General features: G+C 43.0%; 1 protein-coding gene across 1 annotated transcript; it reads right to left on the minus strand.

Annotated features, from left to right (window-relative positions):
- Window positions 1–988: 988 nt before the first annotated feature.
- On the minus strand, window positions 989–26421 carry SNAPC1 (small nuclear RNA activating complex polypeptide 1). Its single transcript, XM_062181641.1, has 10 exons — window positions 26244–26421; window positions 23407–23566; window positions 23121–23261; window positions 22355–22459; window positions 16013–16171; window positions 14507–14569; window positions 14116–14178; window positions 12306–12456; window positions 4148–4243; window positions 989–2626 (listed from the first exon to the last, which is right to left on the minus strand). Exons 1-10 carry the CDS (start codon window positions 26369–26371, stop codon window positions 2592–2594), a joined length of 1101 nt encoding a protein of 366 aa, XP_062037625.1. The 5' UTR covers window positions 26372–26421; the 3' UTR covers window positions 989–2591.

Genomic DNA, 26421 nt, shown 5'->3' on the forward strand with positions numbered 1-26421 from the left:
TGCTGGCGCTTCAGGCCAGGGCTTTAACCCACTGTGCCACAGCGCCAGTCCCGCATTATACAATTCTTAATGCCTCTGGACAAGTCAGTAAAACAACTTTGTACCATTTAGGTAAAGTTGCCCATGCATTTCCCTATTATCTCACTGTTCTGAGAAATCTCTGAATGAGAGTCTTTGCGCACAAGTTGGTTCATTGCTTCTCCTTTGGACTTTCAAATAGTACATCTGTGTATCCTGCAAACATGCAAGCTCTTTGGGGTTTACAGACTGGAAGTACTGCATCCTATTGAATACTGTGCATCCATTCATAGTTAGGGCATCTTTAAGGTACTCAGAGAAAAGGGGCATTGGGCAAGATGGGACCTGTGTGTGCTGACTACAGGATCCCATCGTAGTCATACAAATGAAAACAAAGATGGGCCGGCGCCGTGGCTCAACAGGCTAATTAATCTTCCGCCTTGTGGCGCAGGCACACCGGGTTCTAGTCCCGGTTGGGGCGCTGGATTCTATCCCGGTTGCCCCTCTTCCAGGCCAGCTCTCTGCTATGGCCCGGGAAGGCAGTGGAGGATGGCCCAAGTCTTTGGGCCCTGCACCCGCATGGGAGACCAGGAGAAGCACCTGGCTCCTGGCTTCGGATCAGCTCAATGCGCCAGCCGCAGCGGCCATTGGAGGGTGAACCAACGGCAAAAAGGAAGACCTTTCTCTGTCTCTTTCTCACTATCCACTCTGCCTGTCAAAAAAAAAAAAAAAAAACAAAGAAGTGTTTCCTGTTGCACAAGTGAAATGACACCACCTATTTCATATGCAATGTTGTGGAAAAACAGAGCACGACTCACTGTGTTAGTTGTACAATGACAAGTTCTAGCAAACAACTTGGTATACAGTGGCCAACAGTGCATCTACTTCAAATGCTCCAGCCTTACACACTGCCCAACAAACACGCTGATAAACTTCAATGAAACCCATGAGGAACATCTGAGGCTAAAGAATACACTGCTTTTAATACATAATGTGATGGCATGCATTTTAGTAAATTTTTTTATTTGGGCCAAACGTTAGTATTTTAAGATTATATACAGTGCTATCACATATTTTCAATCACAGGACATTGGCAGATTTGGATTAAATCTTCAACCCAGAGATTAAATTCCTGAATTTTATAAATAATGCTGGAAAATGGCTTATGATAAGAGAGGCTGAGCCAACCACGTGATATGGAGATGACTGCTACTGACAGCAATTCTAACTGGGCTCACGCAATCTCCATTCAAATGTCTAGAATGAGAAATTAGTGGAGGCACACTCATGAGACTGTCATTTTTCCTGTGAGTACAAAGGGCACATTCTGAGAGTTACATTGCTCATCTTAGAAAGGACTGACTGAAGATCATCAGTGTGTAGGTACTGTACGTACACAATTTACTGACAAATCTTATAACATCCCAGTATATATGGACACAAACATACATTTGTTCAGACATGTATATATACATACATACTAGAGTAAGTGGAGCTTGAAAACAATAAAGGGTAACTGCAGAAGTAGAAAATGTGTTACGAACTTTCTGTCCATTACATAAAGTTTGACATCTTAATAAACAGAGCAAATAAGGCAAAAACTTATAGAACGTTACCACACATTATACAAAATGGCAAATATACATCAGCAAACACACTGTCAGTGTCAACACAAAATAGTCACTTACATGTAACAGACATTAACTTTTCTAGAAAAGAGGTTTCAGATACAAATGCCAGTGTTATATTGAGACAGTACAGTATTACCAAAAGATAAATACTAATCTATAAATAATGTATCTATTGCATTCTAAACATATACTTTATCTCCATTTATTATAATTTAATCAAATATCCGTTTATTAAATATTAAATTTCACAGTAAATTGTTACTTTCTAACCTTTCACACTTTATAACAGTGTTAAGTTTTTGCTATTTCAAAGAAATAACCTAGTTTCCCAGAAGAATACTTTTTAATACTGGCAGTCTTATTCTTCAATGTAGAAAATAAATATCTTTTCCTGTCAGATAGCTCAAAATTAAAAACTTCACATCATGCTGTTTTTCTAAAGTAGAGGTTTGTTTATTATTTGAAAGTCAGAGGGATAGAGGAGACAGATACACACACACACACAATTGAGAGAGAGAGAGAGAGAGAGGGAGGGAGGGAGAGGGAGGGAGAGGGAGAGAGAGAGAGGGAGAGGGAGAGGGAGAGGGAGAGGGAGAGGGAGAGGGAGAGGGAGAGGGAGAGGGAGAGGGAGAGGGAGAGGGAGAGGGAGAGGGAGAGGGAGGGAGGGAGGGGGAGAGAGAGAGAGAGATATCTTACATTTGCTTATTTACTTCCCAAATAGCTACAACAGCCAGAGCTGGGTCAGTGAAGCCAAAAGCCGCGAACTCCATCCGGGTCTCCCAGGTGGGTGACAGGAACTCAAGTTCTTGAGCCATCCTCTGCTGCTTCCTGGGCACATCAGCAGGGAGCTGGATCGGAAGTGAAGCAGCAGTCCGTGAACCAGACGTGGGTGTCAGTGCAGCGCTGTGCCACAACGCCCTCCCCTGCACACCAGGCCGTTACTCAGTATCTTCTTCTCCTCTTGGGCACGGTGAACTCTAAAGACATCAAATGAAGAAGAATGACGCATCTATTAAAAAAAATGACTGACACTTACATGATAGTATGCATTCAAACTACATAGAAATTTAATTGATATAACACACGGGTATGCTCTCACAGCAAAATTACAGTAAGAATTTTAGAAATTGACATACTCATTTATGAAGCATCTTCAATAATTGCATAGAAAATGTGAATTAAAAAGAATGTTTATTTATTGGAGGGGCAGAGACAGAGAGACATACAGAGAGAGTGCCCATGTGCTGATTCACTAAACACAAAAGAGATTAGGTCAGGCTGAAACCAGGACCTGGGAACTCCATTCAGGTTTCCCATGTGGGTGACAGGAACCCAATCACTTGAGCCAACTTATCTTTTAACTCTACTTTTCCGTGAATGTTTTAATGTCCTCTCATGTTTTAATTTTTTCCTTGAAAATGATGTGTAGTTTAATACTTGCTATCTCCACTGAAATAGTAAGATCTCAATCTTACAGATGTGGCAATCTATGGAGACAGTGATCTCACCCATCCTAAATCCTGCTTACTAACTTATTTATTTGACAGATAGAGTTAGACACAGAGAGAGACAGAGAGAAAGGTCTTCTCCCTTCCGTTGGTTCACCCCCCAAATGGCTGCTATGGCCGGCATTGTGCTGATCCGAAGCCAGGAGCCAGGTGCTTCCTTCTGGTCTCCCATGAGGGTGCAGGGTCCCAAGCACTTGGGCCATGCTCCACTGCCTTCCTGGACCACAGCAGAGAGCTGGACTGGAAGAGGAGCAACCGGGACTAGAACCCAGCGCCCATATGGGATGCTGGCGCCGGAGGCAGAGGATTAACCAAGTGAGCCATGGTGCTGGCCCCCGGCTTACTAACTTATGATGAGGTTGTTTCACTAGGTGCACACTCCCTGGAGCTGGCATGGACCCACTGGGCCAGACCGGAAAAGCATCTAGGCCAGTGCTAAGAGACAGAAATGAGGATGTCAAGTTCATTCCAATGAAACCTGAAGATGTTGTCCAAAGCACGAGTACCACACATCTGTCTGGCTACCAGAGTAGTGCAAAGCCCAACACCCAGATAGCTGTCCCCTAGAGAGCTGCGAACCTAAAGGTCACTGATCATCAGAGAAGGAAATGCAAGTAAAAGCCATGAAATCCATGAGAAGAAATACACCCTTCCAACGAGAAACCCAGGGGAATGGCAGGAACAGGGAAAGATTTTAGAAGGAAAAGAAACAGACTCCTGGAAGAGAGTGCCAGGCAGGGACCGTCCGCGCGGAGGGAGGGACTGCTCTCTCTGAAAAGATGACGCTGCACAACCCCTCGTGGGAATCCACACCCATTCTCTCGCGGCTCTGTTCACGGGAAGTGTCCCCACTGATGGTGCCATCCACACAGGAAGTCCCCCGGGAGCCAAGGGCACAGGATCACTGGGACCCAGGACAGCCGCCGGGCTCACACGGGGCCTCAGCCAGCCTGCTGCATGGGGCAGGCTTCCCTAAAATTCCCTCTGTACCTTGTTCACTGCAGCTTCCATTCTCCTCCTCCTCTTTAATGACAGGCATGCTCAGACGTAAAGACTTCTCCTCCTTACGTGTGCTCCGCTCGTGGCCTGAAAATGATTTTAAATGAAAACAGAATATTAACCTTTGAGAAAACATTTACACAAATAGAGTCATTATCACAACATAAAAATTGGAAATTTAAAGTAAAAATTAAAATTGATGGTAAACAGAAATATGCATTCTAGAATACATGTCTTTTAAAAATTTCAAATATTTATATCTTTGCCTGAAAACAGTCTCAAATTCTACTGAAATAAACAGAGAAAAAGAGAAGGAACAAAATTAGCCAAATACAGACAACGAATTCAACCTTCACCACATATAACAGGGGATATAACTGTGGACATCAGGAAATAACGTGTGTTACTTCAACTTTATCCAACTAAGTAACCATAAATGCAATTTTAAAGTTGAACACCCTGGTTTTTTTTTGATTACAGACAATTTTTTATTTTTTTTTAATTGACAGGCAGAGTTAGACAGTGAGAGAGAGAGAGAAAGGTCTTCCTTCTGTTGGTTCACTCCCCTAGAGGCCGCTACGGCCGGCGCACTGTGTCGATCCGAAGCCAGGAGCCAGGTGCTTCCTCCTGGTCTCCCATGCGGGTGCAGGGCCCAAGCACTTGGGCCATCCTCCACTGCACTCCCGGGCCACAGCAGAGAGCTGGCCTGGAAGAGGAGCAACTGGGACAGAATCCGGCACCACAACTGGGACTAGAACCCCGGGTGCCAGCGCTGCAGGCAACTTTGTCACCACATCAGTATGGGATAAATTTTTCTATAGTCATAATTTGCCATTGACTTTGCATTTCCAAAACACAGGGTTTTCTATATCCACTTCTGTTGCCTAGAGAAATAGCAGTCAAAGTATCAACACCACTGACTTTTATGGGTGCATTTGGCACGACATCCCGAGTCAACCCCCTGCACACTCACTCTCGTCTTTAGGATGTGTCTTTCTTCTCCATAACACATTTGCCACCGATCTGTGTGTTAATTTGTGTCTTTCTGGTCTACCTCTGTCTGCTGGTATGTAAGTGTTACAAGGATAGATTCCGGTTTGTTTCCATGATGGATCACAGCATATAAAATAGCCTGACATACAGTGGGGCCTCAACAGATATTTACCTAATAACCAGATATTGATTCAACTATTTTAAAACACAATCCTCATAGAATAGATGTGCTGATATGTTCCTGTCAACACAGGAGACTTAAGTTTTTCTTAAGTTCACACTTTCTGACTTATGTTTGTTGGAATTGTCATGGGGTAACAGATTTTATGAATGAATAAAATGCCAAAAATAGAGATGATTAGTAAGAATATAATTCCATTTCAAACACAATTCAAACTTAATAAACAAATACCAATTTCCCATTAAGTCACTAAAGTAGGATTTTATCTTACTTGCAACCCCTACATCTTAAGTAGAATGATTTTTTTTATTGTGATCTTTGAGGAAACTTCTTTCCAGAGCTAACCACGTAGCTTTCTAAGACTTGGAACCTTTGCATTTATTTTTATTGCTGACAAAAATGTAATTAGTACCATCTCCAAAAGTATTAATATTGTTCTCACAATCTTTCAGCCATGCCCATCTACACCATCCATGTGTGGGGCTGGCACTGTGCCACAGCAGGTTAAGTCTCTGCCTGAAGTGCTGGCATCCCATATGGATGCTGGATTGAGTCCTGGCTGTTCTATTTCCAATCCAGCTCCCTGCTGGTGCGCCTAGGAAAGCAATGGAAGATGGTCCAAGTGCTTGGACCCCTGTACCCACATAGGAGAATCAGAGGAAGCTCTTGGCTCCTGGCTTTGGCCTGGCCCAATCCTAGCTATTGTGGCCATTTACGGAGTGAACCAGAAGACAGAAGATCTGTATCTCTCTCTCTCTGTAACTCTGCCTTTCAAATGAAAACATGGATCTTTATTAAAAACAAAACAAAACAAAACAAAACAAACAAACAAAAAAAAACCATAAGCACAATCTTATTAAATATATCCAACAGTGGATCAGGAGGAAATTAAATTATGTGCAGAACAGAGTGTTCAAGAAAATTCAAGACTATAAAATATATTCTACCATTTTCCTAATCATAAAAATGATTGAAAGCATACTACAGAAAATAAGAAACACATAAAGAATGCAATGCATTTTAGGGAGAGACTGACCAGAATAAGACCTTAAAAAAGTAAATTTTGGCATTGAAATCATTAGCCTCAATCACCTTCAAAATGAATTCCTAAGTGGGTCTCAGGTAGTTTCATTATGCGCCACTGTGTGGGATGCTATTAGCAGTAATAGGTCCTCACTGATTCCTAGAACAGATGATTACCAGCATGCAGCTAGGATGTGAGAGAGAATGAGCTACTTAAGCAGTTGTCTAAGTTGGGCTCCAAACCACCTTTCATTACCTGGGAGTAGCACAGTGCAGCAGGTAAAGACAGCCTTGGATTCCAACAGACTCATTCAAGCCTCAGGTCTGCTCGTCTTAGCTGAGCAGACAGTAGCACAACCAGAGTTTTCCGTGAAGAAAACCAGCCTGGTTGTTAACAGGTTAGGTAGGTGGGAAGAGAGGGAATATAGGAATGCCAAGGAGCAAGGCTGGCATGGTAGTTCAGGTTTAGGAGCAAGGAAGGTTGGGCCAGGTGGTTGTAGGAATGATAAACAGGTGGACAGACAGGAGAGATGAGTCAAGAAACACGAATGCCATAAAGATTTCTTTTGGGGGAGAATTTGCCCCATTCTGCCTGTCTAGACTCAATTCTTCAAAGAGCCATCTGACACATAAATAGGTACTCCGTATACTGCCTTTAAGACATCCACACTCTCCCTGTTGCACCACTGTTTTTTTCTCCCCTTCATATATTTCAAAGGCAGAGACAAAGTCAGAGTCAGACAGATATCCTTTATCTGCTGGTCCACTCCCCAAATACCCACAGTGGTCAGGGCTGAAAGCAGGAGCCTGTAACTCGATGTGGGTGGAAGGGACACAAGCTGAGCCATCATCTGCTGCCTCTCAGGGTATGTGTTAGCAGGGAGCTGGATCAGACGTGGAGGGGGGACCAAAAAGCAGGCACTCCAGAATGGGATGTGGGCTTCCGTAGCCAAATCTGAACCACTGTGCCAAGCACTCACCCCTGCACCATTGTTGAAAAGAAAATTAACTACATGGATAGAATTACTTCTAAATCTCTATCCTGTTCCACTGACTTACGCGCCTATCTTTTCAGACAGTAGCTTCAAAATTATTTTTCAGAAGTTTTTTGTTTTTAAAGATTCATCCATTCATTTAAAGAGTCACAGACAAGGAGAGGCAGAGGTAGAGAGAGACATCTTCCATCCACTGGTTCATTCCCTAAATGGCCGGGACTGGGCCAGAGCAAAGTCAGGATTCAGGAGCCCCATCTGGGTCTCCCACGTGGGAGCAAGGGCCCAAGGATTTGGGCCATCTGCTGCTGCTCTTCCAGACACATCAGCAGGGAGCTGGATTGGAAGCAGAGCAGGAAGGGCTTGAACTGGCATCCATATGGGATGCTGGCACCACAGGCAGCAGTGTTTACCAGCTATGCCACAGGGCCGATCCCTCTATTTCCATATATACTTAATCAGCTTGTTAATTTACACAAATAACCATTGCTTTTCTTTTTTAAAACTACAAATGCACTGACTCTATAGAATAATTTGGGAATAATCGACAGCTTAATATTGGGTCTTCCAATCAAGAAGACTATGTCTCTGCATTTTTAGATCTTTGATTTCTTTCATTATTTTATAGTTTTTGGCATACAGATTCTGCACATTTAAAAAAAAATTTTTTTTTTTTTTTGACAGGCAGAGTGGACAGTGAGAGAGAGACAGAGAGAAAGGCCTTCCTTTTGCCGTTGGTTCACCCTCCAATGGCCGCTGCGGTAGGTGCGCTGCGGCCGGCGCACCGCGCTGATCCGATGGCAGGAGCCAGGTGCTTCTCCTGGTCTCCCATGGGGTGCAGGGACCAAGCACTTGGGCCATCCTCCACTGCACTCCCTGGCCACAGCAGAGAGCTGGCCTGGTAGAGGGGCAACCGGGACAGGATCGGTGCCCCGACCGGGACTAGAACCCGGTGTGCCGGCGCCGCAAGGCGGAGGATTAGCCTAGTGAGCTGCGGCGCCAGCCAGATTCTGCACATTTTACCTACAGACCAAAATGATTTGCAGTTTTGGTGTTACTGTACCTTTTTTTTTTAAAGATTTCCCAATTTCCAGTTGTTCATTGTTACTACAAAGAAATGTTAATCCTGTACTTTTTTTTCTTTAAAGATTTATTTATTTATTTGAAAAGCAGAGTTACAGAGAGGCAGAGAGAGAGAGAGAGAGAGGTCTTCCATCTGCTGGTTCACTCCCCAAATGGCCATTTTTTTTTTTAAACTTTTACTTAGTAAATATAAATCTCCAAAATACAGTTTATGGATTACAATGACTTTCTCCCCCCCATAACTTCCCTCCCACCCGCAACCCTCCCATCTCCCGCCCCCTCTCCCATTCCATTCACATCAAGACTCAATTTCAATTATCTTTATATACAGAAGATCAATTTAGTATATATTAAGTAAAGATTTCATCAGTTTGCACCCACACAGAACATAAAGTGTAAAATACTGTTTCAGTACTAGTTATAGTATTAATTCACACTGAACAACACAGTAAGGACAGAGATCTTACATGAGGAGTAAGTACACAGTGACTCCTGTTGTTGACTTAACAATTCGACACTTTTATTTATGGCGTCAGTAATCTCCCTAGGCTCTAGTCATGAGTTGCCAAGGCTATGGAAGCCTTTTGAGTTTGCCGACTTCGATCTTATTTAGACAAGGTCATAGTAAAAGTGGAAGTTTTCTCCTCCCTTCAGAGAAAGGAGGAGAAATGGCCATTCTTACCGATCTGAAGCCAGGAGCCCGGATCTTCTTCCAGGTCTCCCATATGGGTGCAGGGGCCCAAGCACTTGGGCCATCTTCTGCTTTCCCAGGCCACAGCAGAGAGCTGGATCAGAAGTGGAGCAGCCAGGACATGAACCAGCACCCATAAGGGATGTTAGATTGCAAGTGATGCCTTCACCTGCTACACCACAGCGCTGGCCCCAACCCTGTACCTGCTGACCTTGCTAAATTCAATTATTAGTTCTGCTAGCTCTTTTGTAGAATTTGGGGGATTTTCTATGAGTAATTTCATTGGAAAACAGAGTATTGTTTCTTCCTTTCCAATCCAAACATTAATTTCTCCTTTGCTTGCCTTACTCTACTGGTGGCTAATAGCTCCAATGTAACCTTTAGAAGTAATGAGACTACATTCTTAGTTTTACGGGAAAAGCACTGTTCCACCATTGAGTGTGATGGTAGCTGTGGTTTATCACACACGTCCTTGATGAGGATGAGAAAAGTTCCTGTCTAATTTGCTGTTTTTTTTTTTTTTTAAATCATACTGGATTTTTTCAAGTATTCTGTTTACAGCTCTTGAGATGATTATGTTGTTGTTCTTTACTCCGTCAAGATGATGAATCACATTGCTTCAGTTTCTTATTTTAAACCAACCTATACACCTGTGACAAATTCTGGTTGCTCATAATATACTTTCCATTTGATACTGAAATATTTTCTAAAGACTTTTGCAGGTATATTCATGGGGATATTGATCTTTAGTTTTCTTTTTTGATAATGTCAATAAGCTAGAAAGTATTCTTATATTTTCTGGAGGAATCTATATAGGATTGCTAATTTCCCTTCTTAAACATTTGGTAAAGCCTTTAGGGAGTTCATTTTACATAGCAGACATTAGTTTATTTCATTTTGTACATCTTAAACTTATGTCAGTTAAGAAATTTACCCATTTTATTTAGCTATCCAGTACTGGCATACTTATTCTTTATTTTTCCTTATTAATCTTTGAATCTGTGTAAAGCCTATAGTGATACATCTTACCTTACCAAATTGTGATAGTTTTTCAGCAAATTCTCTTTAAGCATTTTTTAGGCATGAAATGAGTCCTCACCTCTCACAATAATTTCATAGCCCCTCCATCATATCACATCTCACTTCATTCTTCTGATTATGCTGATTAGCTTTTCAGGAGCAATTTTTTTTAAGATTCTTTTTAAAAAATGTATTTGAAAGGCAGAGTTGTAGAGAGTAAGAGAGATCTTCTATCTGTTGGTTCACTCCCCAGATGGCTGCAATGTCCAAGGTTGGACCAAGTCGAAGCCAGGAGCTGCATCTGGGTCTCCTACGTGGGTGGCAGGGGCCCAAGTACTTGGGCCATCCTCTGTCGCTTTCCTAGGCCTTGAAAATAGAACAGCTGTGACTCGAACCAGTGCCCATGTGGGATTCTGTAGTCGCAGCCAACATATTTACCTGCTTTGCCACAACTATCAGCTCCCCTCAAGAGCAATTTTAAACACACACATGTACACACAGTTTCAAAATTAAAGAAATTATCTATTACTTTTATGTAGGGCCGGGCTTGACAAACAATGGCCTCACCAACTGGAGCACAGCTATACTCATGTGTTTTTGTATTGTTTATAACCATGATCTCACTACAATAGTAGAGCAGTTGTCAAGACACCGTATGGCCCACAAAGCCCACTATGTGTCCTGCTACAGAAACAGCTCGATGATCCCGATTCTGAGGATTTTGTCCTTTTTAAAATCAAGCACGTAAGCTGGATCTTATCAAATGTCACCTCTGGTGATTATTTAAATGAATTCCCATTTCCTGCTTGATGCTGCTTATATGGTAAACTATATTACCACATTCCAAATAACTGCACCATGCTTGCATCCTGGAATGAGTGTACTCAGTCAGGTTGTTTTGCTTAATGGGGCTGTTTTTGACATATAAGACTTGGAATGATTTTGGAAATACTTATAAGTGAGTTTAGTCTAACAAGTTTCTTCAAAATTACTGCTAGCTTTGCAAAATGTAAAAATTGTTCATTTAGTGTCTCTCTTGAGCACCCTTAACGACTATCGCATCTCCTCCTCTGAATTTGCAACGCACTTGAAGGCTCTGCTACAGCACTTAGTCATATCTGGCATATGTTAAAGGCATTCCATTCCCCTCCCCCACTCAATATAGGGAAACACGTGTTCCAAGACTGTAGCTGATCTCCACATACTCCTGCAGTAGCTGGGAATTTGTTTTGTATTAGGCATTAAATGATTACTAATGTTTCTAATACAGTTTTTCCCCTAGCCTTGTTAGCCAAATTCTAATTCTATGCACAATATATACTTCTTACAGAATTTCTAAAAGTACAACTATTGAAATATACAGTCATTCCTTTAAGAACCAAATAGCAGGAGCCAGTGCTGTGGCATAGCAGGTAAAGTTGCCACCTGCAGTGCTGGCATCCCATATGGGTGCTGGTTCGAGACTGGCTGCTCCATTTCTGATCTAGCTCTCTGCTATTGCCTGGGACAGCAGTAGAAAGTTGGCCCAAGTCTTTGGGCCCCTGCACCCGCGTGGGAGACCTGGAAGAAGCTCCTGGCTTCGGATCGGCTCAACTCCGGCCGTTGTGGCCAACTGGGGAGTGAACCAGTGGATGGAAGACCTCTCTCTCTCTCTGCCTCTCCTCTGTGTAACTCTTTCAAGTAAAAATAAATAAATCTTAAAAAAAAAAAAAGAACCAAATAGCAAAGGTAGTTTTATAGGTACAATGTTTCAAAAAAGCAGAGATACCTTAATTAATCCAGATAAGGAAAAATATGATTGATACAATGCATTATTTACCACACATTACTCTATACATAAGTTTGATTCGTACACAAAAACTGGTAATTATACTGGATAATTTTAGATAAGTTCTGCAATGATTGAGCTGCGTCACTCTGGACAAGTTATTTAATTTGTATGGGCCTAAATGTCATCACTCACGAAAGGAATGTGAAATGACTCGAAAGGTCACTTTCAGCAACAAGATTCCAGAGTCTAAGAGAACTTAATTTTGATATTAAATCTCACCATATTCCATATTCTCAATCAAGTCTGTAATCCTTAAGAAAGCAATCAGGATGAGGGGAACTGATGCTAAGACCCATTCTCCCAGGCTGAGTCTTAGGAAGACTGTAACAGCTTACCTTTGTTCCTGGAGGGCGCCTTCTTTCCTGCTGATTTCAATGTCTGTCTGCTTCTTTTCTTCTTAGCTGCTTGGGTCTGTCCTGGATTTGATGCAGAATCGGAGTCAGAAGAGTCGAGTTTCACCTGACGATGCCTTCTTGACTTCGATGCCTTCAGAGTTAGAAATTCAATTGACCACAGGGAATTACAAGATGAATCCAATGGGTACATAATGCAGAGAGAAGCAAAACAGGAAAAGATTTACAGTATTTTGGGAAATCTGTATCACTGCAAATGGAACTCTATTTTAGAACTGTCTAAACAAGAGAGAACTTCAGAAATCTGTGGAAAGTGGAATGGAGAGATGAGCTTAGGTGCTGCTGTTGTGGTGCAGCCTGCGAAGCCAGCATGCCTAAAGGTGCTGGGTCAAGTCTTGGCTGCTCCACTTCCAATTCAGCTTCCTGCTAATGTGCTGGGAAAGCAATGGAAGATGGCCCAAGAGCATGGCCCCTGCACTCATGTGGGAGACCCGGATGGCGTTCCAGGCTCCTGGTTTTGGCCTGGCCCAGTCCTGTCTGTCACTGCCATTTGGGGAGTGAACAAGTGGATGGAAGACCTCTCTTTGTAACTCTGTCTTTCAAATGAATTAATTTGAAAATAAAAGAGAGAATGAGAGAGAAGTTTAATTTTGTATAAATTTTTTGAATTCCAGGCAAGTTACTCATATATATTTTCCATGAACTTTTTGAACACCCCTCATATTAAAAAGGAAAAATTCTCTTTCCATTGAAACTTAAGCCTGGAACATGTAAGATGGGAGCTGTCATAAATGGCCCTTTAAGGCGATGAAAACAACCTAATAGGTGAGAGGTAGAAGGACAGTCCTCAAGATGCTGTGTCTGAGGCCAGCTAGAAAGGAGGGTTTAGTTGGATCAGGCAATGCATTATCCAAAGCAAAGAGCTGCAGTTAATGCCATGTAAGTGGTGCAGTGTTAACAATTCTTGAAAAACAACCACTTATTACATGTGAACTGTACCTCAATAAAGGCAAAACTCACAACAATGCAATGAGACACATAATTTATAGGTTATAATTTAATCCTTTAAATGATTAAAAGATTTCATAAAATCAAGACTATATTAGGGGCCAGCCCTGTGGCATAGTGGGTTAAGCCTGCGCCTGTGGCGCCGGCATCCCATATAGGTGCCGGTTCAAGTTCCAGTTGCTCCTCTTCTGATCTAGCTCTTTGCTACGGCCTGGGAAAGCAGTGGAAGATGGCCCAAGCACTTGGACCCCTGCACCTGCGTGGGAGACCTGCTGGCTTCAGATTGGCTCAGCTCTGGCAGTTGTGGCCATCTGGGGAGTAAACCAGCAGATGGAAGATCTCTGTGTCTCTGCCTCTCTGTAACTCTGCCTTTCAAATTAACAAATAAATATTAAAAAAAAAAAAAAAAAAAAACCCAAAACTCAACTACACAAGAAAATATGTTTCATTAAAAAAATAGAAAGAAAAAGAAACAAAAAAATTCCTCAGAACCAGAGGATTTCAGGAAATTCACTAGAAGTGCCAAGCTAATGAGCAAAAATGGCATCACAATTTCAGACAAATACCAGAAACAACAGCAAAAACAGAAAAGCTGCAAATGGATGCATTACAATGTTTGGAACAAAGGTGAGGGACGTAGCAAAGAGGGGGATGGCTGGGATATATGCACTCTATTGTATTTGATTTTTAGGACTACATACATGTATGACTTTGAAGAAAAATTAAAATGTTACTAAAAGCATCCAGAGAATTTCCAAAGTACCTTACTGGAGAAATAACTTACCTGAACAACGAACGAAAAGGCCTTAGATTTTATTTTTGCTAATGATTCTGCCCTTTCACATCTCTGGAAGTAAAATAAACAAAAGGAAAAAAGGTAAGTCATGCAAACCTTAGATGAAATTATGAATACTAAAGTAGTTATTATCAGAAGTAAGATCTGCAGCGGAAGGCAGGGAAAAGAAACACTTATTGGACACAGACAATATTCTCTGGCAGACACAGCACCTGCTATGACATCACCCCTGTAGCTCCTGAAGATTTACACTACCCAAGCTTCAGAATTTTCCCTGATATTTACTGTAATACTGCACAGGGTCATTCAGCTTAGCATGCAGAATCACAGCTACACAGATCAGTGCCCTGTAAGCAAGCACACAGTGAAGTCTTCTGACCTCTGTCTCTTGTGAACGCTCCTCCCTTGTTTCTTCTCCATCTTTAGGTTTTAGGGGTGGATTCTGAAAGAGCAAAAATGTTATTTAAATATACATACATATATGCACATACAATTATTCCATTAACTGCGAATCAATTTCAGAACAGTGAGAATCAGTTACTTTTAATTATTGAAAAGCATGCTACCCATTTTTATAGCAAGGTTCACCCCTGACATTCAGATCACAGCTAACTCAGAAATGAAGTATCTGAAACCTCCTAACTAATGAAAGACAGCATGCACTACATGTGGCACTAAAGAAATTGGTTTATTTTCCTTTCTTTCAGGTTTTCAGAGGTTTTAGTCATGCCCAATGAAGACAGTTTATCTATTAAAGAAAATGCAGGTTTTTACATTAAAGGCCTAGATCATTTGTGTAACCTATTAGTACACTTAAAGAATTATGATGTTCTAAAATGCACTCTTATTTAAATAAACTATTTAATTATCAAATCATTTCCTTGTCCCCAAGACCTGTCATCACCTATTGCTTTTCTTGTTTATCGTTCCTAAAATTAAGTTTTGAGCCAGTGTCCTTTATATATACAGGAGAGCCAAAAAGTGGCAACACATCTTTCTGAAAGATAATATATACTGGCTTCAGAGCACTTGGGAAAACATTAACACATTATCAGACAGAGTAAGTACTCAAAAACTGCTTATCTTTTGCTTTTATTTTTTCCAACTAGCATTTACTAACATAAGATGGTGCGGAAATTTGGCAAGGCCGTTTCCGGCTGAAAAGGCTAACATGGAGGACGGGCAGGCTCTCCTGAGTACACCTGAATCAGAAAACTAAACTGAAAAGTCGTGTTGAGGAGACTTGGAAATGAACAAACCACAGCAGGCAGGGACTCTGGGAACACAGAAACACATATCCCGTCAGTATGAGAGAGACCACAGGTAGGAGAGTAGGACCAGTGTCACCAGCCCTCCTGATCTGTAAGAGAAGCTGCTTGTCTGCGATTTTAGAAATATTTAAGTATTGGTAATTAATTTGAAATTTTTAAATGGTAGATCAACACTGCGCCAAACACATCCTAGCCCAAAGACTGCCAGAGTGCAACCTCAGGAGGATGCTAAGTTGCACAGGTTTTAAAAAATCTGTGGTATAATATTATTTCTCTTTAAAAATAGAGGGAAGAGTATTTCACCTAGTGGTTAAGACGCCTGCATCTCACACTGAAGAGCCTGGCCAGTCCTGCCTTTGCAGGCATTTGGGGGTGTGAACCAGTGGGCAGGAGCACTCTGTCTCTCATATAACTATTTTACAAAATCCATGTGTACTCACTTAGAAGGCTCTATGCTGTCATACAGCTGGTGAGGGGCAAAGTCTCCAACTCTTAGCACCCCTGAACATGCTTTCTAAAGTGGCCGCTAAACAATGCTGTCTGCAACGTGACCACCCACGGCCTCACACTAGTGCACAGTACAAGGGGAGGCATCAAGCAACGCAGCTGCTTACCTTCCTGTCTTCCTGCCACTGCTGATGTTCCAAAACTATGTTCTTAATTTTGTCAAAAAAATCATCCTTTATCAAGCTGACGGCTTTTTCTTGCTGGGAGTTATCAGCTAAAATTTTACGTTTCATCTTCTGATAATGATCATGAACATTCAGCATTTCCTAATGTGAAAAGATGAGTCCTTTATTTAAACTTTTAAGGAGAAAAAGGTAAAGTCAATGCAGAATCCAATCACCTTCCTAAGTGGCTGTGAGCTGACAGGGAATGCTGCTCTACAGTGTACTGAAAACAATATAATCGTGCAAGAAAAGGCACACAACTGTATATATATTTTTTGAGTTTTAAGCTTTTATTTGGTGAGAGAAATGCATAGAGGAGTGAGGGCCCTATCTAAAAGAGAGAGGGAAATCTGGATTCATACTGAGTACCAGGAGCCAGCCACGTGGTGGAGCATGTATGCCAGGAAGCATGGAGCAGGTGGCCCAAAAGCCACATGCCCCGAAAGCACAGGGCAGTACTTTTTTTTTTTTTTTTTTTTTTTTTAAGTACAACTGTAGTAATAAAGTGACTGCTTTCCAAAGGTAATTCACTGAATTCAACTCAACAGACATTAACTTAGATACACTGCTATGGAGAAGCACCAGGTTAGCTTAACACAGATTGCACTCCAGGATATAACAAAAATCATTGCACTATAACATACCATTAAATATCATTACTGAACATTTTTACATCAAATTGTCACATCAAAAATATTTACATAGCTCTCTATGCTGTGCTGGAGATTCTAATAAAATAACTCTCATCCAACCCTCCATGGACACCCCAAAGCCTATATGCCTGTCACCATAAGTTCCATCATTACATGAGTAATAAGATTCAGGATGAAAAGAAATAGAAGGTGGTTTATGACACCATTTGTGGCATCACCTAGTGAACAGACCTTCCTCCAGCAGACACGTCCAGGCAAAAGGGCAATCAGCCGTGTGGGGAGAAAGACAGCATGCTGCAGAGCTAAGAAGCCAGAGATCTGCACGGGGATCAGGCTCTAAGGCAAGCACAGAAAGGCTGTCACCTCCATCACAGAGGGCCACTGCACCCTGTGAGTCATCCCCAAGTTAGACTACTCAGTTCGTTTCTAGTAGATTTTGATGGCACTGACACTTCTGAAACTATCAGAAATTGCTCAGTAGTGGTCAGTGCTCAAACGTGCAGGACCTGCTAGGAGAGAACAGCGTCCAAACAGGGAGAGGCCCTAACTCCTAACAAGTGCTGAGCTGCTATTTCACTACAGGCCGTACAACATGGGAAAGATCACCAGCTGGGCCTGGTTCTGAGCCTGAGTTCTGTCCCTTGCTAGATGAGAATCATGTTCTACATCTCTATAAAATGAAGCAATGTTACAAAACCCCCTGCCCACGCAGGTGAAATGTTGTAGCATGTTACAGAATTAAAAGAAAGAGACATGAAAGTGCATGGACTTTGGATCTGACAGAGGTGGACACTTAAGTCTAGTGTCTGCACCTTATCTGATGCAAACTACTTAACTTTTCTGAAAGTCCATTTCCTTGCATTTAAAATAGGGAAAATAGCACCTCTATAGAATTAGTATGGAATATGTTACTCTTAAGGTAACATATTAAAAAAATCTAGCATAATTTCTGGCACACAGAGAGTGCTCAACACATAAAGACCATTATTATAATTGCATAAATGGAGGAGACCTGGATTCTGTTTCTGGCTGCTGGCTTTGGCCTGGTCAGTCCCAGTTGTTGAGAGGGTATTTGGAAAGTTAAACAGCATATGGAAAAGTTCTGTCCGCCTCTTTCAAATAAACAAACACTCAAAAAAAAAAAAAAAAAAGAGAGAGAGACATATAGAAATAAAGGGATTTTCTCAAGGTCATATTTAAACATCAGGACTAAATCAGAATTCAGATGTTTTGGTTCAATAGCTTATTCTTAGAACACGGTTCTGCAGATCTGTGCTGAGCCTAAGACACTAGTTGGGTGGGGAACATCCAGCCCACAGGCCATAAAAGGGAACGCATTTGATCTGGCCCTGCCAAAGCAACCATAGGTAGGATTGGAAATTGAGATTTATAGCAGGCTGATTTTTGAGTTGATAATTTTGTATGGCTCATGAATGTTATAAAAATGCAAATGGCCACTTGCAGAGAAAAAGCTCCCTACTCTTGCAAGCCAGGATGACTCACACAGGCCCTCCAGGCTAGAAGCTCACGAGCATTTGGCATTCATAGCCCGATCCTTCTGACTCTCCCCTCCAATCACCCTATGAAAGCGTCTTTGGTACACTACCCCAGCACTGTTTCCTGAAACCGCCCATTAATGATAAAGTATTGGAAGGTATGTTGAAAGACTATTAATAAACATTCTCTTACCAAATTAGTCAACAATCAGAAATTACGATGAAGTTCATCTTTTTCATCACAAGAACATGGGGGAGAGTAAGATCTTGGGAGCAGGTGTTCAGCCAGCAGTTCAGATGCTCATGGGCCATTCCAGTGCCTGGGTTCAACTCCCTGCTCCAGCATCAACCAACATACCCCTGGGAGGCAACTCTGATGGCTCAAGTATTTGGGATCCTGTCAATCATGTGGAAGACCTGGATTGCATTTCTGGCTCCTGGTTCTGGCCCTGGCTCAGCCCTGGCCACTGAGGGCACTTGAGAGAATCAGCTGATGGGTACACTCTCTCTCTGCCTCTCACATAAATAAAAAAATAAATATTTTTAGAAAATACAAGATCTATCTCTTGTTCTACAACACCCTTTGCCCTGGCTGCATGATCCACACCCTGATTAACTTCTTGGGAAATCCTTACTGTACCCTGCAGTCTCCCTCCCCTCCTCCTCACTGGCTGTTCCAAGCTTTCTCAACCCTCAGTACCTTGAAGCCCAAGGTCCTCTCTTGAAGTGCACACTACTGGGCCCACTGTCTTCTGTTTCTCATCCTCACAAAGAATTCTAAGAACCCTTTCTCACCTGCTTCCCTCAGGTTTCAAGAAAGAAATACACCTTCTGTCCAAGGCTAATCTCTCCACTGGGGTACTGATCTCGCACCCTCCAACCTCCACAGCAGAACCCTGATCCCTCCAACTAGCTAAACATATACCTTACACCGTGTCTCTTTAATCTCTAAAACTTCTTGGTGACTTCTCTCTCTCTGAAAATTATTTCTATTACGTAAAGCAATTTTACTACTTTCATTCCATCTCCTCACTAACCTGCTAGAGGACAAAGACCTTAGTTTTCTTTCTTTTTTTTTTAAGACTTTATTTATTTGAAAAGAGTTACAGAGAGCAGGCAAGACAGAGAGATCTTCCATTCACTGGTTCACTCCCCAGAAGGCTGCAAAGGCCAGGAGCTTCATTCGGGTCTCCCATGTGGGTAGCAGAGCCCCAAGCACTCAGGACATATTCTGCTGCTTTTCCAGGGCCATTAGCAAAAGCTAGGTGGGAAGTGGAGTGGCTGGGACATGAACCAGGCTGTATGGGATGCCTGCATAGCAGAAGGTGGCTTTTCCTACTATGTCACAATACCGACCCCTTTAGTTTTCGTTCTATTTCAGATCTTCACTGAATGATAAATTTCTAACCCCCATCTCAGCTAAGACCACATATGTTCTGCCCAATAAACAGGCACTACAGAAGTGAATATGAACCTTACCTTCATTATTTTTTAATCTCTTCATCTCCACTTTTAAAAATATTTATTTATTTGAAAGGCAAAGCAATAGAGAAAGATAGAGAGATACTCCATCTTTATTTATTTATTTATTTATTTATTTATTTATTTTTTGACAGGCAGAGTGGATAGTGAGAGAGAGAGACAGAGAGAAAGGTCTTCCTTTGCTGTTGGTTCACCCTCCAATGGCTGCTGCGGCCGGCGCATCGCGCTGATCCGAAGCTTGGAGCCAGGTGCTTCTCCTGGTCTCCCATGAGGTGCAGGGCCCAAACATTTGGGCCATCCTCCACTGCACTCCCGGGCCATAGCAGAGAGATGGCCTGGAAGAGGGGCAACCGGGATAGAATCCGGTGCCCCAACTGGGACTAGAACCCGTGTGCCGGCGCCGCAAGGTGGAGGATTAGCCTGTTAAGCCACGGCGCCGGCCTAAGATACTCCATCTTCTGATAGTCCACTCCCCAAATGACTGCAAAAACTGTGGCTAGGCCAGGCCAAGGCCGGGAGCCAGGAACTCCATTTGAGTGTCCCATGTGGGTGCAGGGAACCAAGTACTTACACCTTCATCTTCTGCCTTCTAGGCTGCACATTAGAAAAGACCTGGATTGGAAATGGAGGCAGGACTAGAACCCAGGCACTCTGAATGGGATGTGGGTGTCCCAAGTGGTGGCTTAGCCTGTTTGCCATCCATGCCCACTCTTACTCAATTTTAAATCAGTGATAAGAACATCTATTTTTTTAAAAAAGTAGTAATTAAAAATTCTTGGGAATGAGCATTTGGTCTTGTGGTTAAGATACTTGCATCCAACACTGGAGTACCAGGCTTTAATTCCCAGCTCATGCTCCTGACCCCAGCTTCCTACCAAGGCAGATGCTGGGAGGCAGCAGTGAAGCCTCAAGCAAAGGAGGCCTTGCGACCCCTGTAGGAGACCTTGGTTGCATGCAGGGCTCAGAGCTTTGGTCCCAGCCTGAGCTGGCCTTTGTGGGCATTTGCACAATGAACCAACAGATGGGAGTTCTTTCTTTCTCTGTTTTTCAAATTAAAAAAAAATTTTTTTTAATTGTTAAAAACAATTTTTTCAAGAATATTGTAGGAGTAAAATGATGTGCACAAAACCCTTTGCACATACTGTTCCTTCAAACATTTAGTAAACAGCAATTTCTAAGAGAGCAATTCTCAACCTTTTAGCAGCATGAACACTTCTTAAAATCTCAGGATAGTTATGTTCTCATGCCCTAACAAATACTCATATACATGATACAAACTTTTCATGGGATTTAGTGGGACCGAGGAGATACAAGAACTATCCAAAGGACATACTGGGAACTCAGACTAAGAATCCTTGCTCAAAAATAAATTCACTGTACAGAAAGAGCCCAGAATGCCTTCAAAGATCAATTTGCAGCCGGCGCTGCGGCTCAATAGGCTAATCCTCCGCCTTGCGGTGCCGGCACACCGGGTTCTAGTCCCAGTCGGGGCGCCAGATTCTGTCCCGGTTGCCCCTCTTCCAGGCCAGCTCTCTGCTATGGCCCGGGAGTGCAGTGGAGGATGGCCCAAGTGTTTGGGCCCTGCACCTCATGGGAGACCAGGAGAAGCACCTGGCTCCTGGCTTCAGATCAGTGTGGTGCGCCAGCCGCGGAGGCCACTGGAGGGTGAACCAACGGCAAAAGGAAGACCTTTCTGTCTCTCTCACTGTCCACTCTGCCTGTCCAAAAAAAAAAAAAAAAAGATCAATTTGCTACTTGAATTACAAGCATCATAGATACAACTTGACCTGCTGATGCCCAAACATAGGAGGCATCTAAAGGACTGTAAACAAATATCAAAAATCTGATTCCTCATTCACGGATGACATAGAAAAAACTGCACAAGGTTGGTGGGAAAAAAGAGAAATAACATTTGTAAGGGCTAACTGTGTGCCATAGGTCACACTCATGATTTACACATCACCTCTTTCAATTCGTCGAACAGGATAAAAATTATAATCCTCATATTAATGAGCCTCAAAGAGAAAAAAAAACCACAACCTGGGTACCCCCTCATCTACCTTCCCGATGTCACTGGGCAGGGTTATAGGCTGCACCCCTACAGCGGGGCTCTGTCTGTACCTCAGGACAAGGCTTTTCCACTCACGTATGTGTCTTACCAACGCTTACCAGTACAAGAAAGATTCTTCTCAGAAGTAAACAAAACTCAAGTAAGGACCAAAACATATTACACATAAAACCACTTTAAGACCGTAACTCTTATGATGTTAAAAGTTTACTTTACAAAAATAGCCTATTTTTTAATACTGAGTAAAATTTAAATAAGTGTTATAAAAAGAAACTTAGGAAATACATGCACATTATATAAAAAACTGAAACACTTATTCTATGACCTATCACATCAATCACAAATATCAGCTTCAGCGTCTGAATGAACCCATTCTGAGTCCAAACCCAGTTTTATAACAACTGTCTCTTTCTCACCCTGTTTCAAGCCTTACAAATCTTGATACAGTTAAATGTTCTAATACTTCAGAGAAAGAGCATTCTACAATTGGTTAAAATTACTAGAAAAATTGTCAGCATATAGATAAGCTCAACATACAGTTGGCAATAATTCTGTAAAAATTTCAAGAGCACAAAAGCAAACTGACCTCTAATACATCAGAAGTGATAAGTTTCATAACACGATCAGATGTGTCCTTAAATTCTTCTGTAACTTCAGTTCGCTGAATTTTTTTCTTCATTCTATATGACAGCTATAAGATAACAATTGTCTTTTAAAATGGATGTCTTTAAGGGATTTTTTTAAGTATTAAATATAAGCTAGCAAAAAATTGCCAGTCAGTAAATATAGATAAAATACAAGCAACTCTATGGGTTTTCCAAAGACTATGAGACTTCTAAGCTACCCCTTTAGATGCCACGCCACATACTTATAAATTCAGTTGAGATTCAGATTAGTTACAGGATTAGCCAGCCAATGGCAAAACCATAACTAGTACTAACCAGCGTCTCAACCGTCACAAGATTGAAGAAATAACAGATTTTATTTATAGTTTTAATAACAGTTTTATTAATAGTTTCAACTTTTCACTATCATATTGAAACTCATTGATCCTATCTCAGTGATCCCTCTGACGTTTGCATAAAAGCAGGAGCAAACACAGATGATACCAAACGTAATTTCCTCTCATAGCTATATGCTTAGTTTATGACATCCCAATACACACTGTTTTGAAGGCAGATGCTGAATTTTGTTTGCAGTGAAAAATATAATCATAAAACATTTCCCCTTCTATTTTAAGACTGTTAAGTTGTGAACACTGTAATATTCTTTCTGTTTTCTGGAGACTGACCTGTTTAACTGAAAATGAAACCAAACTGTTCATTTTGAAAAAACAATTTTAGGCAACATACCAATTTGGGCATTGCTGTAAAGTGAAATGCTTTCTCTTGACGTAGCTTCCGAAAAATGTAAGCTGCATCAAAATGTTGTGCATTTATCAAATCTTGCTGAAATTTTAAAACTTCATCCCAATCCCTTAGGGCAACTCTGATCTGCAACCAGTAAGAGGTTAAAAAATAAACATGATAAGAAATGTCAATCTTTTTCACAAATGTACTATAAAAGTTAGCATTTTTATTTTGAGCAATTTAAACTGAAAATACGGTATCTGTGGGAAAACAATTCACCAAACATTACCTTTTGTTTTGGTTGACACAGTTGGGTATTATAGAATCCATACAGCAGATATAAACCACCAACCCTGATGTGGAAGGTGTAGGGAGGTAAAAAGTATCGCCACGCCAAAGCTAACGCTTCTTTCGTAAATGTGTTCTTTTCTAAGTTTCTCATTTTGCCACTAGAAAACAAAAAGAAAATATGACTCACTAAGAAAGAGATGAACAAAAGCCAGAACGGGTATTTCTGAGGGTATTTTCAAAATTCCATGGAAAAATGGATTATAAATATATTTGGATGCAAAATCGACTTTGAAATCCATCCATACATACAGTCCCTGAAGCCCCCTGAGATTTATTTAAACAACAGTGTCCAATAACTGGATGAGGATTCCACACCTGATCCATTCATGATTCAAGCCCTGAGACACGTATGACCACCAGGTAAATATCATGTGGCTTCCAGAAACATGAGCTTTACTAGCCAGAATGGAGAGTAAAGAGGAAAGGGTTTCAAAATATGAATGGCTGGTTAGGTGGGTATTGAAAATACCTAACAAAAGAACCACGGTTATGTTACAGCAGCAAGAACTATGAATTCACTATGTCATGAAAGCTTCCCCTGCACTCTCTGGGATTTGAACCAAATCCTCCCTGTCCCCGGAGCCTGAGCAAAAAGTCTGAGAAACATTACAATGTAATCTGCTGCAAAGCTCCTCTCCCCAAGGAGGAGGAGCAGGTGCCATCACACTCTCCAAAGCTTTCTCAAAGCATCCAACAGAGCAGTAGGCTCTCTTGGCAATCAAGCAACCAATGTCATAACCAGGAAATGTATTTTCCGTGGACACAATAATCTAAAACTGTTGCTGTGTCAAGTTAACCAAAAACTTTGAAGATCAGCAAGAACATAAAGAACTCAAAATAATCCTTCTTAAAACTGCATTTTTAAAAAGTGAAGGCCCCAGAAAAGTTGGCAAAACAGCCTTCTATCTAGCACACTTTTTAAAATGGATAACGGTAGCTTAAAACTTAATATTTTTATAAAGTATTATAATACTGTTTTGTGGATAACTGAAATAATAATTATTGTTGAATGCTAAAAAAAGGGAAGGTGCATTTTTTTTGCATGCTTTAGGCAGTTTCTATGCAAGACTTGAAATTAGTGCATTAAAAAAAAATCTACGTTTTAACCTTGGCTAAGATGTCTTTTTTTTGACAGGCAGAGTTAGTGAGAGAGAATCAGAGAGAAGGGTCTTTCTTTTTCCATTGGTTCACCCCCCAAATGGTGCGCTGGCCTGAAGCCAGGAGCCAGGTGCTTTTCCTGGTCTCCCATGCAGGTACAGGGCCCAAGCACTTGGGCCATCCTCCACTGCCCTCCCGGGGCACCGCAGAGAGCTGGACTGGAAGAGGAGCAACCAGAACAGAACCGGCACCCCAACTGGGACTAGAACCTGGTGTGCCGGCGCCACAGGCGGAGGATTAGCCAAGGGAGCCGCGGCACCAGCCCGGCTAAGATTTCTCCAAGTGTATTATTTAACAGATAAAACTGATTCTTACTCATGCATTACACAAATATAGAGTCAGGTTTTCCCTATTAGCTAAAAATCGGGGCAGCCCTAGGAAAAATTTCCTGACACACCTCTTTTCCGTAGAGGGGGCTCAGAGAAAGATCAAGGCTCGGGCTGGTAGCTTCCACTCCCTGCTCCACCACCTACCAGATGTGCAACCTTGGAGAAATTGCTGTAAACTACCTACACCTCAATTTTCTCATCTATAAAACGAGGATACACACACCTCCTTTTAAGAGGTGTGCTATGGATTGAATAAATTAAGCTATAAATGCATGACATTACTCATTAAAAACCAAACAACTTGTTGCCCAGTTTGTACAATACACGTGCCCTATTTTGATTTATTTCGAGGAAAGAAAAAAGAGAATTTTTGTATCTTACGCAGCAGAACGATTTTAATCACGAAGTCTGCCGTTCACTCAGACCCTTTAGCATAGTACACGCTACGCTAAAGGGAACAGCAGCCTGGAAGCGCCTGGAAGACTGGGAAGTAACCACGACGCAAGGCGAGGGCGCACCTGCAGCACCTGGGGAGAGGCCTCCCTGACCCGCACCAGGGACCCTGGCCTCAGCTCGGACCCCGGCCTCAGCTCCGACCCCCGGCCTCAGCTCGGACCCCGGCCTCAGCTCGGACCCTGCCCTCAGCTCGGACCCCCGGCCTCAGCTCGGACCCCCGGCCTCAGCTCTGACCCCGGCCTCAGCTCGGACCCCCGGCCTCAGCTCGGACCCCGGCCTCAGCTCTGACCCCGGCCTCAGCTCGGACCCCCGGCCTCAGCTCGGACCCCGGCCTCAGCTCGGAACCCCGGCCTCGACCCCGGCCTCAGCTCTGACCCCGGCCTCAGCTCGGACCCCCGGCCTCAGCTCGGACCCCGGCCTCAGCTCGGACCCTGCCCTCAGCTCGGGCCCCGACCTCAGCTCGGACCCCGGCCTCAGCTCGGACCCCCGGCCTCAGCTCGGACCCCCGGCCTCAGCTCGGACCCTGCCCACAGCTCGGACCCCCGGCCTCAGCTCGGACCCCGGCCTCAGCTCGGACCCCGGCCTCAGCTCGGACCCTGCCCTCAGCTCGGGCCCTGACCTCAGCTCGGACCCCGGCCTCAGCTCGGACCCCCGGCCTCAGCTCGGATCCCGGCCTCAGCTCCGACCCTGGCCTCCGCGTCCCTCGCGACCACAGGACCCTACGGGCTCGGGGTGCCACGGGGCTGGGGGCGCTCTCAAGCCGCGCTCGGAACTGGGAGACGGAGGCCCAGGGAGCCCCTTTCCACACCGCCCGCGGGCCACGAACACCTACGAGAAGATGGTCGCAAACTTCATGTTCCTCCAGAGCTCCGCGAAGCCCTCGAAGCCCACGCTGTTCGTCTCCTGGAAGCGGCCGAGCAGCACCTCGCAGTCCGTCTGCAGGCCCGGAGGCGTCCCCATGGCCACGGCGCCAAGGAAGCTGCGACACTCGCCAACCCGCGCCAAGCAGT

Source organism: Lepus europaeus, chromosome 22 (genome assembly GCF_033115175.1).
Source record: "Lepus europaeus isolate LE1 chromosome 22, mLepTim1.pri, whole genome shotgun sequence".
Taxonomy (NCBI): Eukaryota; Metazoa; Chordata; class Mammalia; order Lagomorpha; family Leporidae; genus Lepus; species Lepus europaeus.